This window comes from Gracilinanus agilis, chromosome 3, assembly GCF_016433145.1.
Source record: "Gracilinanus agilis isolate LMUSP501 chromosome 3, AgileGrace, whole genome shotgun sequence".
NCBI classification, from domain to species: domain Eukaryota; kingdom Metazoa; phylum Chordata; class Mammalia; order Didelphimorphia; family Didelphidae; genus Gracilinanus; species Gracilinanus agilis.
Window position 1 is genome coordinate 623,567,095 of NC_058132.1, and position 14,374 is coordinate 623,581,468.

The 14,374-nt window shown below is 35.1% G+C and overlaps 1 protein-coding gene across 1 annotated transcript in view; it reads left to right on the forward strand.

The window, feature by feature from the left end:
- Positions 1-14,374, forward strand: part of NYAP2 (neuronal tyrosine-phosphorylated phosphoinositide-3-kinase adaptor 2) — a 336,968-nt gene that overhangs the window by 243,593 nt on the left and 79,001 nt on the right. The window contains exon 4 of the mRNA XM_044670792.1: positions 11,714-11,923. Within this exon, the coding sequence (XP_044526727.1) occupies positions 11,714-11,923 (210 nt within the window). The remainder of the gene's footprint in view (positions 1-11,713; positions 11,924-14,374) is intronic.

Sequence of the window (14,374 nt, forward strand, 5' to 3'; positions counted from 1 at the left end):
TTTTATATTTTTGTATGCTGCTTTTGTGTCTTTTTTTTGATGTTTTCTCCTCTGCTTCCCCTACTCTCACTTCTGTGGATCTTAGTTTTGAGCCCCAAAATATTCCCAATGCATGTTATCTCAGCTTTGAAGATTCATCACGGATATACGCTTTTGTTTGTCAAGTTCAAAACCCACCAGTGCTTTAGTGTCTGAGTTTCTATGACACTACCCACCAAAAAAAACCAAAAAACAAAGAAAAATAAATCTGAACAAAACTAGTAATAAGCCTCTCTGAAAAACACTGGTCTTTATACAACAAAGCTTAGAGGCAATTTCTAGATGGTTATCCCACTTGAGTAGAACCTGACATAAATGTGCTCCATTGACATGTCCTTCAAGAATCCAGTTACCTACATGTCACAATGAAAAGTTTCCTTGATGATAAAATTTTAAAACCTCCCAACATCACAAGATCACAACCTACGATATTTGTATTAATATTACTTTTTCTGCCTTCTTAGACATTCCCTACCCTCCCCCCAATTTCACTAGACTTTTTAGGTAGTCACTTACTCATACAGAATACATTGTGACTTTTGATCCTACTTCGATTATAAAGTGGTTCAAAATATCATTATTAATTGGTTTAATAGAAAGTTAAGCTCAGAAGTCCTAGGTGGAATAGTGGGTACTTTGGGACTTGGAGTCCAGCATTATTAGAGATAAATCATTCCTTAGATAATAAGCTTTTTGACTTAGGTAAGTAAATTATTTTCTCTTAGTCTCAGTTTCCTTATCTTTAAAATGAGGAAACAATTGGGGATTGTAGTGAGACTCAAAGCCATTCAGCTGTTAGGAGCTAAGAGTAAAATCTACTCCCTTGTCTTCTAATTAAGAACTCTCTCAATTATCATATATATATATGTAGTATATATATATATATATATATATATATATATATATATATATATATACTACAAGAACACAGGAAGCTCCTATGTAAGACTGTGACTCAAGAGCCTCACCTTTTCCTCTCAGGATCCATTTTATACTCTTAAAGTTTATTGAGGAATCCACAAAGAACTTTCAGTTATATGGGTTATGTCTATAAATATTTACTATATTAGAAATGAAAACATTTTGGTATTATTATAAAAATAATTTTGACCTTGAGGACCCTCTGAAAGTGCCCCCAACATCCTTGGTGGACCTCAAACAACCCTTTGGGAACCACTGCACTGAAGCATCCCCAGTGAGTAGACAACCTTCTGTTCATTGGACAGTCCGGCTTGGTTTGTGAGTGGAAGGTTCTATACAGTTTATTGTCATCATTTAAGTTTCAAATTTTATAGAAAAAGTTGCACATATACTCCCTACCAAGGTTATGAGAGCTTTCCCATTAAAAATGCTTAAATCAATTATTTAAAAATTATGTGCATGCTGGGAAATTTTTTATCAGTCATTTTCCTCTTCAATGTGTGATGTCCCAGCCATTGGAATGACTCTATCTGGATGAATGGCATAGTCCCACATAGAGAAAGAAAATTGCATTGGGCAAGGCTTTAAGCATTAGCATGATAACATTGATGTTTTGGTGAACTCTGGCCATAAATATTTAATGTAATAAATTATAGCTAGACATTTGCATTTTCATACTCTATTTTGCAGTAAAAATGGATTGTTGAACAATAAGAATACTTTCCATAATGATGTTCAGCTTCAAAATGCAGACTTTTCAGCTCTGACAATGGAGAAGATATTTCATGAATTTTGAAAATCACCTTGCCTTTTTTTCTCTTAGTCAATGACTTTTGACATCAGACTAAGATCAGATGATCTTTTTGCATTAAAAAAAGGATTATTGATACTTTTGCAGATTGGTATGTCAAATTTTTTATTAGGAATTATTTTTTCCAGATTACATGTCAATACAATTTCTTTATATTTGTTTTCTGATTTTTGCAATCTATGTTCTGTCCCCATAAATGCAAGCTACTGCCTTCATGACCTATAGTAAAAGGAGTTCGGGCTCATTTAATTCTTAGTTACCTCTTTACTTTGGTTTCTGGGAACCTAGTGGTGCCCAGAGTTGACTAAAATATATGTTCTCTCTGCTTTAGTCATCCTTCACCAGACTGGTTATACCTCTCAGCTCTGCAAATTCTCTTGGGCTGTCTCCTACCCTGGAATGCTCTCCCTCATCATCTCCATCTCTTGACTTCCATGGTTTCCTTCAAGTCCCCACTAAAATCCCACCTATGGAAGGAAGCCATTCCTTACTTTTCTTAATTCCAGTGCGTTCTCTCCCTTAATTATTTGCTAGTTTTCTTGTACATAGCTTGTTTATATATGTTTGTCTGAGTATTGTCTTCCTCATTGGATTGTGAGTTTCTTAAGGGCATTGACTGTCTTGACTCTTTGTATATACCCAGCATTTAACACAGTGCTTGGTAAATAGAATGATCAAATAAATAAATGTTTGTTGACTAACCAGTTTTCTAGGTTCATCACTTCAAGGCCTGATGAATTCCTCCTCTTCTGGTAAATTCATTGACTACATAAACTGGTATTTCTCTCCACTCCTGCTATCATTTTTACTGTGAATTTTCCTTAATGAATATGTTGCCTTCCTTTCTCCCTTCCCTCTCTCCCTCCCTTCCTTTCCTTTGCTTTGCTTCACTACTTTATTTCTCACTTTTTCAGAAAACTAAGTTTGAGATCTTCTCCTAAAGTCCAGTTTGGCTTTGTAGTTTTGACACAGGCTATTCAGTGTCCGGAATATGAATTTTTAAATCTGGAACAAATAGTACAAATCATATTGTGGTCAAATGGCATTAATTGGGACCTCAGTTGATATTGGAGTGGGAAACACAGTGGATGAGTGCAAGGCTTCTATTAGCAAGGTCACCAAATGTGGAGAAAGGAGCAAATTCAGATGGGATAGCAGTGCTCTCCATTCCGCCATATGCTAGCTTTCTATTTACACTAATTTTTATAACTTAAGAATTCATCTCACTGTTGTTCTGAATAAGGGACAGAAAGAGTTGTGAAGGCCTTCTACTATCCATGTATGTAGCTTAAAGCTGTAGTCACTAAGCCCTAGTTTGGGCTTTGATTCTCTTTATCTAATCGGGGTCTGGGTACATCTATCCAACGACCAACTTAACTTCAGAGAGATTCATCAACAACAGATTGGTCACCAGTTGATAAATATATTTTTTTTACTATAATAACTCATAAAACTATCTAAGATAGGTGGCACAGTGGATAGAATGCCCAGAGTTCAGGAAAATTCACCTTCCTGAGTTCAAAACTGGTCTCAAACATTTATTAGCTGTATGACCCTGGACATTTATAGGTCTTATTTCATTATTTATACATTAGATTATAAGCTCCATGAAGACAGGAATAACATTTTATCTAGTATTTTTATCACTCCTAGGACCTGGTAACATTCACATAGGAGGTGCTTAATAGCAGCTAGAGACATAACTGATAGAGTACAGACCCTGAAGTCAGGAAGATCTGAGTTCAAATATAAACTCAGATACATGGTAAGTATGTCAAGATAGTTAGATGGTACAATGGATAAAGTGCTCTAACTGGTATCAGGAATACCTGATTTCAAGTCTTGCCTTGGACACTAGCTCTGGACCCAATGCTTGGTGCTCCAGTTTCTTCATCTATACCCTATGCTGTACCCCTCCTTAGATACTTAGCCTTCTTCTATCTTTTGTCCAAAATCATTTACTTGCTCTCAAATTTTAATGCACTGTAAAATAAGTTGTTGGGAAGCAGCATGGTGTAGTGAACAAAATATTACCTTCTGTGTTAAGAAGTCCCGAGTTCAAGTCTAGCCTCTTATATACTGACTAGGTTTCTCTAGGGAAGCCACTTAAACTTAAGAGTGTTTAAGGAAACCATTATAGTTAGTGCTAGTCAAAACTGGTAGAAGTTTCTTCATCAGAGAGTTCCTTATGCTAAAGAAATCACAGGTGCTCTCCAAGAAGTTAAAAATGGTTGATAATAAATTAAGGTCTAGTAACAGATGTATTTACATTTTAAGGAGAATCAAGGCCTTCAACTGAAGGAATAAAATTCTACTTGCTCTATTTCAATAATGATTTGCCAAAGAGAAAGATTTGATTTGGCTCTAAGCGCAATGATGGGCAACCTTTTGAGCTTGTTGTGTCAAAATTTGCCAAAAAAACAAGCATAACTTGGGTGATGTGTCATATCAAGGGAAAAAAACATAATTTCATGATATTTACAGTTTAAATAACAAAAATGTATAATTTTAACATATAATTGTATTTAATAAACCAAAATAGATAAATTAATATAGGTAGAATTGTCATCTATAGTGCACAGAGTGTCTATACTACATTACAGCAAATGTTTCATCCTCGGCATGTGGCCCCATACTTTTCTGTATGTGGCTGTGTGCAGCCACATTTCATTGAAAATGGCTAGGCATGTCAGTGCTGACATGCATGTCATAGGTTTGCCATCACCACTCTAAGGACTTCACAACTTAGGGAGCAGTCACAATACTGTTAAAAGACCTCAATTTGTACTCCGATGGGTAGTGTGCTGGCTTTGTCATTTACTGCCAATGTGTCCTGGGGCAAGTAATTTTACCTCTTTGAGTTTTCGGGTTCTCATCTGTAAAATGGGTATAACAATACTAATATCACAAGTTCTTTAAAATTAATAAGTATTATATAGGTCTCCCCCATCTGTCTCTGTAAAACTAGCTGGTGGCTTCAGAGCCCCCTATTTAATCATCGTTACTCCTTTAGGATTCATTCAAAATTTCAACAAATGTATATTAAAAGCATTCTATATTTATAGGACTGTGCTACTTAGTAAGGAAGAAAAATCAAACACAAATTAATTTCTTAGTCAAGGGTATAATGTTGTACATTCTATATAATACAATACATAGAGAAGATAAGGTTCTCATTAGGTAATTTTTTTTCTAGTTAATTAGAATGTAAGGTCCACTATTAAGGAGGAGAAATCAGAGGTGCTCGCTGAGGTATGAGGAGGAAGGTTTAGACTATTTGGGGACTGTCTATCCCCAAATAACCTTTCAAGATAGGTTATCACAATTACTGTTCTGTAGTGAGGGCCCCATTGAGTTCAGATAACATTTGAAAGAGGATCTAGTCAGACTAGTTATTTGACTTTATCCAGCAAAATTCAGAGCATATAAATATGAATGGAGAAAGTAGAGTAGGGTAAATCAGGGTTGAAGTTTAAAAAGGAATGGCTAGCAATAGGATAAGGGAAGCATACTGTGGAGTTGAATTGGTGAACCATGGGGTCAAGACTATAGTAATAACTGGAATGCATTGCAATGAGCAACCTTGATTGCTGAGAAGAGATGATAACTATTTGTTTGTCTTTTGGAGAGTAGAGGTCTATTGTAATAGAATATTGCCTATAGAATCAGGTATAGCTTGTTAGTTTTGCTTAATTTTTTTTTCATGTTTTTACAAAGGTATCACAATATTTCCACAAATAACCCACCTTGAGGAATCCTAAGGTGCCTCTCCACATGAGAATTTCCATCTTGCAACATGAGGTCTCTCCCTTCCCAAACTAAATCTGTCTTTAAAAAGTTGACTTATGGGAATCTCTCCCAACACTTGATCTGGGGAAACCAGGATAAATTCCTGGTCATTGTTCTTCTTTCAGGGGCTTGAATAAAATAGAAACATCTTCCATTGGCTGAATGAGTAAAAGAAAACAAAGCACTCTGACTTTTCCATCATAAGCTTGCTTTCTTTTCCTTCTTCTGGCAACTTATAACCCTTAAGAATATCAAAGCAAATCTCTGTAATGAGCCTGAGAGAAATAACTTGGCACCTTCTTTGTTTCCTGTTGCTGTTCAGAGTTCCTGATAAATATTATTCAATAACAATGGTTTGGGTGACATAATGCACTGCTGGAGATTATAGCCTGATCCAATCTGCTTTTCATTTTTAGCTCTTATTAGTTTCTCAATAACACTATATTGAAGTTCCTCAAAAGAAAATTACATATAAATCAAGAAAATCTAGACCAATACCCATGACATTTGTCTTCTCCACAATCTCATGAAATTATTTGCACAAGTTTCAAAGATCTGGAACCTATGTGAAAGTTCTGAAAAGATAAATTACGTTATCCAGAAAAATTCGGATCAGACCCAAGAATTCATTAAGATGGATAGGCGATTCCAAGGGGCATTCTGTATTTTCTAATACTAAGAGCAGCCATATATACACTGTTACATGCACACAAATAACCACACAAACACACACAGACACTCACACACACATAAAAATAATTTACACATAAATATCCATTTAGTTCTAATACTATATATGATGCATATAATATATTTATGCATAATACATATTACATATGAATCCTATCTAGAGAAGGAAATGGAAACCATTCCTATATCATTGCCAAGAAAACCCCATGCAGAATTACAAAGATATGACTGGAATGACCAAATAACACTACAAATGTATCATATATGTGTTTAATAGACACATTATATATGTTAATACATGCACGTGTGTCTGCATGCAATGTGTGCCTTAACATATATTCTGTATGCATCTGTACACACATGTATTGTATCATCCAAAGCATGTTACATTCTATCAATTACCTCTATAAAAGGTAATTTATATATAATTGGTGATGTTTGTCTCATTTTTAAGATACCTTCATTTTGTATCTTTTCTCTCACTATCTTGAGATGAAGATAAAGGGCTAATATGCATAAACATTTACATTTATAGATATACACCTATAAAATGAAGGGTATAGAATGCTGGAGTGAGGATCAGGCTGACTCTGTTCAATTCCTGTTTTTGATATTAGCTCTCTATGTGTTGCTGGGCAAATGATTTTTATTTCTTTGACCTCTACACAGTGCTTCAAATGCAAGTCACAATCCCTACATCAACAAACGGTGTTCCCACTCTTAAAGTTCTAAACCACTAATGGTGAACCCCAAGACAGAGTGCTGTGACTTTCCCCCCACATGCTGGGTATGCCCTGCCCCACCACTTACTATACATAAGGGAGGGAGAAAACACTCCCATTGGGCTGCTAGACAGAAGGGTGGGTGAAGTAAAGAATGTCTTCAGTGAATGTAGAGAGGGGAAAAGGAGTGGTCTGAGGGCTCTTCTCCCCTCCACCTCTGCTGCCTATGAGCCACCTACCTCACCCCCTGTGCATTTCCATTGTGCTGCTGGGCAGGGGGCTGGGTGGTATGAAAAAATGTCATCAGGTGCAGTGGAGAGGGGAAGGGAACAGCTCCACTGGAGACCCTCTGCCTTTTTAGTAACAATTCAGGGGAGAGCAGTGGGGAGGTAGGGTGGCTGAGTGCCCACAGAGAACGCTCTCCTTGCCATCTTTGGCACCCACAGCATAAGTTGATCATTATTGTATCTAAACGATCAAAATTATAGATCATTTATGGGGTGAGAGGAAGTGAAGAAGAGATTTGGCCCATTTTCATCCCTCTTAAGACTAAATAAAATAGTTTTGTTGTATAAAATAAGCACTTTTGAAAGATTCTATGTTGTACAGATGGCTCTGATTAGAATTTATTTTGTAGCAAATAGAGCTGGGTTGGAGAATAACAGTGATTTTCTTCTATATAACACTTTAAGGTTTAAAAGCAAGAGCTATAAGATTCTCACAATATACCAGACATTACTATGATATGACAGCTTTTGATTTCATATTTAGTGGGATATTGATGCTGTTTCCTCAGTAATGATTTCAGGATTTCATATCCTTTCCTGCAAAATATTCTATTCATTGTTCTAAATGGATGGTAATTGGTATTAGTAGAATTCTGGTCCTTCTTGACCCAGGGACACCAATCAGAAACTTGTTTGCAAAGAACTTATCAGTAAAGGAGACTAGTTTCCCATATAATTTTCAAGGAAATAAGAGAGTTTATCAGTCCTGATCATTCCTGTGGACATCTGAGATACCCTTTTATCAGTGCTTTCTGAAAACTCTCAGTGATACTTGACCACATAGCTAATATCGGTTGTAAGAGTCAAGGTATGAACCAAAATCTTCCTTCTTCCAACGTGACTAGAAACTTTCTAATCCAACCATCCTCATTTTCTATAAATGGAATCTGAAGTCCTGTGTGCTGAAATGAGTTGGCCAAAGTTACAGAAAAAAGAAGAGAGAGATTCAAACCAGATCCTTTTATTCTAATCCACAGTGTTTTCCTTTTGATTACTTCCAGATCCATCACCTGGATACTCTACTAGCAATAACTTTTAATTCAATGGATTAATTTATATTGTACAAGTAATTTCTTATGCACATGAGTTCAAATCTGTATACAGATCCTGGTCAAGGCATTTAATCTCCATCTTCCTCAGTTTCCTGAACTGAGCATGTGTATGCTTTGCTTCCAATGTTGTGAGGATTAAATGAGATAGTATTTGCAGCTCTGCTTGGTTTGAACTTCAAAGAACATAATGTCCCATCCAGGATCAACCGGTCCCCTAAAATCTCATCCTCACATTGCCTAACAGCTCTGGGCATTCAATTTTTTCCCCAACTCCCTCAGCTTCCTCTTTCCTCTGATTGGAGGTCTGGAGGGTGGAGTACTAAATTCCTCCCAAACCTCCCCTTTATTAGCGGGATAGATCTGAACTCTCCAGCTAATTCTTCTCTATTTTCCATTTTTAGACCTTTCATCCTCTGTTTACAGTCTCCTTTGTGTGTGGTCTTTCCCCAGGAGATTGTAAACTCTTTGAGTGGAGGGGTTATATTTCTTATTTTAATTTTTATCCCCAGCACTTAGTAGAATGTCTGTCACTTAGTAGGTGTTTTCTAAATGTTTCTTGAATTAAATTGAATTCCTGTGAAGTGCTTTGCAAATCTTATAGCGCTTTTTGTATATGAGCGATTATTAATTAGCTATAAATTTCAATGCATGATGATTCATCTATGTAGGTGAGGGAAAATGGTATTGTATCAGGAGTCAAAAAACCTTGGGTAGTAGTTTTGGCTCTGAAACTAACCAGCTGTACAGCCTAAGACAAATTACTTCTCCTTTCTAAGCCTCAGTTTCCCTACATATAAAGTGAAGCAGTTGTACAAAATAGTCTCTAAGTATCCTCCCATCACGAACATCCCACAATCCCATGAGAATAATATTTACCAGATGTCTCAGTTATCCCTTATAAAATTATGTCTTTTCTATCCAGTTAATTAATTTTAATCACTTTTAATCATTTCTATTTTTTAATGATTGAAATAAAATGGAGAAATTTTGTTATTGCTGATTAAATCAATAGGGATAAGGGATAAGGGATGAAATTCAGAAGGATCATTTACATCAAGCAGAGAACAGGATTTCTGGTCGGCCACCAGAACTGTGGTCATTTTGATATTATTGTTTTGCGGACAATTAGAACACACCTCTTATAATGAAGGGAGTCCTGTGTGAGAGCGTGAAATTTCAAGTAATAGATGCAGTTACAAATCACAGACATAAAAGCATCTTATTCAAATCATTAAGCTGTTTGGATGACTGATGTGGCATATGAATCTTTTGGATTATGGATTTTGAATTTTGGATACTAGAACAGAATTTCATGAAATACCCTTTGTTTATTCAGGATTGTCTGGTTATGTTAACAAATAATGAATGATCCTCTCTCCAAAGCAACCATTTTCCTCTGTGTTCTTGATTAACGTGGCATTTGCAAAGGTTCCAGGTTTTATATGAATCTATATTTTGGTGTGATTTTCAAGATGTTAAATGGAAAAGGATCTAAATTAATTGCATACATTTATTGATTGACAGGTAATATCAGTAGACCTAATGATGAATGCAGTAAAATAGATGATACATTTATTGACTAAAATAGCCATTTCCTGAAAAAATAAGCTGCATGGTTTAATAAACTTCTTACCTTTCAAAGAAATCAACAAATATTTCTATAATTCTTATTTAAGAAAATTCATTACTAATATTAATTTGTTTTTTTTTCTCAATAGGTCTGAAAAAATGTCAAATATAGATGTTAATCATCCCCCACATTCCTTTGTTTAAATTGCAGTGTGCTAGGGCAGCTAGGTGGCCAAGTGAATAAAAAGCTAGACTTAAAAACAGGAGACTGGTTTCAAATCTGGCTTCAGACACTTTCTAGTTATGTGACCCTGGCAAGTTACTTAATACTGATTGCCTTACTGCTCTTTCACCTTGGAACCAATACTTATTATTGATTCTAAGACAGAAGCTAAAGATTTATTTTTTATTTTAATTTTTTTATTTAGAAAAATTTTCCATGTTACATGATTCATGTTCCCCACTCTCTGCTCTTTCCTCCCCCCCTCCTGAAGCTAACAGACATTTCCACTGGGTTATTCATGTATCATTGTTCCAAACCTATTTCCATGTTAATCATATTTGCAATAGAGTGACCTTTTTAAACTTTTTTTAAGCATCAAAACCCTAATCATATCCCTATCAAACTACATGATTGATCATATGTTTTCTTCTGTATTTCTGTTCCCACAGTTCTTTCTCTGGATGTCGATAGTGTTCTTTCTCATAATTTCCTCTGGATTCTCCTGAATCATTGCACTGCTGCTATTAGAGAAGTTCATTACATTTAATTGTGCCACAGAGTATCAGTCTCTGTGTACAATGTTCTCCTGGTTCTGCTCCTTTCACTCTGCTTCAATTCCTGGAGGTTTTTCCAGTTCACGTGGAATTCCTCCAGTTCATTATTCTAAAAGTTTAATTTTTTAAAAGAAATTCAATGCATCACATGTAATATATTCCATATAATTTTCATTTTTATCTACTAAAAGATATTTTGAATATTTTAATGTTTATTCTGAGTAGGAAATTTTTCTCAGGAAAACATGCTCTCAAAAATAAATATTACCTGATTTGTTCAATTTTTAAAAATGCTGATGTCAAAAATGCATGTTCTAATCTCATAAAATTTAAAAACTGTTCTTCACTTAGAAAAAAAAATGACGATGATGATAATGGCTGTGAGACCTAAAGTTTGGTTATACAATACTTTGAATAATTTTGTTTAACTTTCGCTAAGGATATTTGCCAAACATCACAGCATACTAATCTTGGGGACATGAGAAATTAAAAGGAAATCTAAAAGAGAAATAGAGTCTATTTTTTTCTGTACTATATTTAGGACTTTTTTTGTTAGACTTGAAACTTAAGTGACAAGCCCATGGCATGCATAGGAAAGCAATTAAATTAGAACAATGGAAATACTAGCAGTGAATTAACCTGAAATCTATCTTTTGAGTTTCATATTTAGGCATGGTCTGAAGTTCCAGTAATAATTGTGGATGAAGTATTTCTTATGGGCTAAGGCTGCTGGTGAGGAATTAGAGAAAACTTCCATGTTAAGGGAAATATTGATTCCTTAATTCCACAGGCAATACTATGTTTCTAAAATATTCCACCCCATATCTACCTAAAAGTCATTTCAAGTGTTATAATATTAAACTGTCATTTCCTCCACAGCTCCAAAATGGTAATCTTACACAACCTCCCCTTGATTCCACAAAAAATCATGATCTTAAAATACCTTTAGATAAAACATTTGCTAAGATTAAATTACCTATAGTATTTTTGGAATCCTGTTTTTATTTTTTTTAATAATTCCTTCATAATGAGATATGAATTCTATTTATCTCGTAGAACCAACAGATGAGCTAAAGATAAGAAGCCACAGTACAGAACCACTACCAAAGCTGGAAAACAAAGAGAGAGGCCATCATGGGGCATCCTCTTCTAGAGAGCCAATAAAAGCTCAGGAATGGGATGGAACACCAGGACCACCAGTTGCATCCAGTAGACTGGGAAGATCCTCTGTTAGTCCAACCTTGTTAGCGGGAAATAGCAGCTCAGGTAAAGTATAATAATGAAATTGATTAACTTTTGGAAATTGATTATTGTGATCTGTTTATAGACTGTTTTCCCAAAACAACAGGTTTAGAGATCAGTCATGGACTTCTCTGGCTTAAATAAAAAAGAAAACATTTATCCATTTATATTTCTTCAGTGTACACACAATGAGGGTGTGGTAAAGAGAATATAATATGCAAAATTATGATTTATTTGATTTAAAGGACTCAGTATTTTTTTATTCTTTCCATTGATGCTGATAACACAGCTGTCTGCTGTCCCAGTTCTTGGAAGGTTGCATTATTTGCCAGTGGTCATAGAGCTAGTGTATATTAGTGTCTCATCTTCAGTCTAGAATTTCCTTAATCAGTGACCAGGATTTTAATTCACACTTCAACTTATAAAATTACATTTTTAGGGCAAAACAAAATAATTGAATTGGCCTACCAAATGACTTATCTTCTTGGATTTCATTGTTATTATTTTATTTTACTAGTCCTAGGGGAAGAATCCTAGGGTTGGTTAGATCCATTGTAAAAGTACATAAAGAGAGGCTAAATGATTTGCCAAGGCTGACACAGGTGAATAGCAGTGTTCAATTCTATTTATCAGTTAAATAATTCAATATGATAAATCTTCAACTTAAAAGTATTGGGAGTTTAAATTTGAGATAGAGAAATTTAATTGTGAAATGTAAATAAAAGTCCTATGACCCTGGATTCTTTTTTCTTCCCATTGCTTCTCTTCCAAATCTGAGCTCTGCCAAAATTTTCTGGCATAACCTTTGAAAGTTACTCTTTTCTGTTCCAGAATAAGGCATAGAAATAGAATCTCTTTCTCTTTCTCTCTCCCCATTTCCCCTTTCCCTTCATAATCTTGCCTAATTATAATTGCCCACTTCCAAATGGGTATGAAATTACATAGAAATTTAACATAAAGCAAAATAGGACTATTAGGGATAAAAACAGAATGATGACAACTAAAGGGTAGCAAAAGTGCAGATGTAACCAGGCTCTTGAGATTATCTGAATAATACATTTGTGCACTGAATTGGCTCCACTTTTTCTGGCAACTAAGCCTGAAGGAGTAAGGCTCTTAAACAACTCGATTGGATTTCCCATTCTCAAATATAAGCTCCCAGTGTTTTTCAGTTGATGCTTTGTCGTATTAAAATATTTAACTGACAAATAGAATTGAACATGAATGTAAAAAGCATCATATGTTTTCTTTGAAGTGAGGAAAATAACATACTGGACCCATGTAGAGTTAGCAATGAAAATAAACAACAATTAAGCAAGAATACTCCCTGCTGCTCTCAGGTTTCTGCTCCTTCAGGCTGACAAGACTCTAAAGAAATGATCAGTCTCTTAATGTTCTTTTCAAGTGAGATACTCATTTTAGGAAGCAATTAACGTGAGTTCATTCTGTGATCCCCTTGACTGTGATAGAGAGTTGAGCTGAGTGACTCTTTGCTCGCTTGAAAGGATGTTTGGGGAAGAATTTGTAAAGTGCCCATGCAAGCATATTCCTAGGCAGCCTCAGTGCAAGTTGAGGCAATGAATTCTTCAACATTTCAAAAGATGGATGATTTTTATTGATGGTGATCTTTTCTTTGATATCGTCAATGGTATCCTGTAGCAAATGGATTGATGAATTTCTATGCTTCTCCAAAATTCTGTACTTCATAGCCTCTTTGTTGTGGTGAACTTCTCATTTAATAATGTGGTCCTCAAACAAGTATCCAAGTGGTTTTTACTTGAAACTTTTTTCAGCTTGTTAAGACATATGCAAGGTCATATTTCACTTACATTGTCTGTGAGAAGTTAGTTTCACCTCTAGTCCAAAATGATGAACTTGAGTTGAGGTATCAACTTGATCCCTTCAGCAAATCATTTGGAATATCAGTTTCCTCATCTGCTGAAAATATGGAAATGGACTAGATTTCTAAGTTTCTTTCTGATATAAATTCTGTTATTTTATTAGTATGGAATTGACTATGATACTAGAGTTTTCATTTCTTTCTCTCTGTCTGCTTGTCTCTATTGGATTTAAGAGTAGAAAGACAGAAGATAAAGTGATTGAATAGGAAAAAAATTAGATTTGAAGACATAATACCTGGGTCTATTTAATACTTTTGCATTTACTACTGTAATTATATCATTTTTGTCCTTTATACTTGAAGAAGACCAAAATGACATCATGGTCCCAAAGTTCAACTTACAATTGTTCTGACAGTGGGTGATCAGAACAATATGAACTTGAAAGGCTTTACCACAGGTTAGGCACAAATAATCAATATCAACTTTTGGGAAGGAGATGTTTCCAAATTTGCACATCTCATGTTTCTTTTGAAATACTGCAATTTGGTGCTGCACCTTCCTTGATGTGATCATGCCATGATGGATGATCCCGTGCCACATTCTCCCATATATCACCTGGTACTAGCTTCTTTAC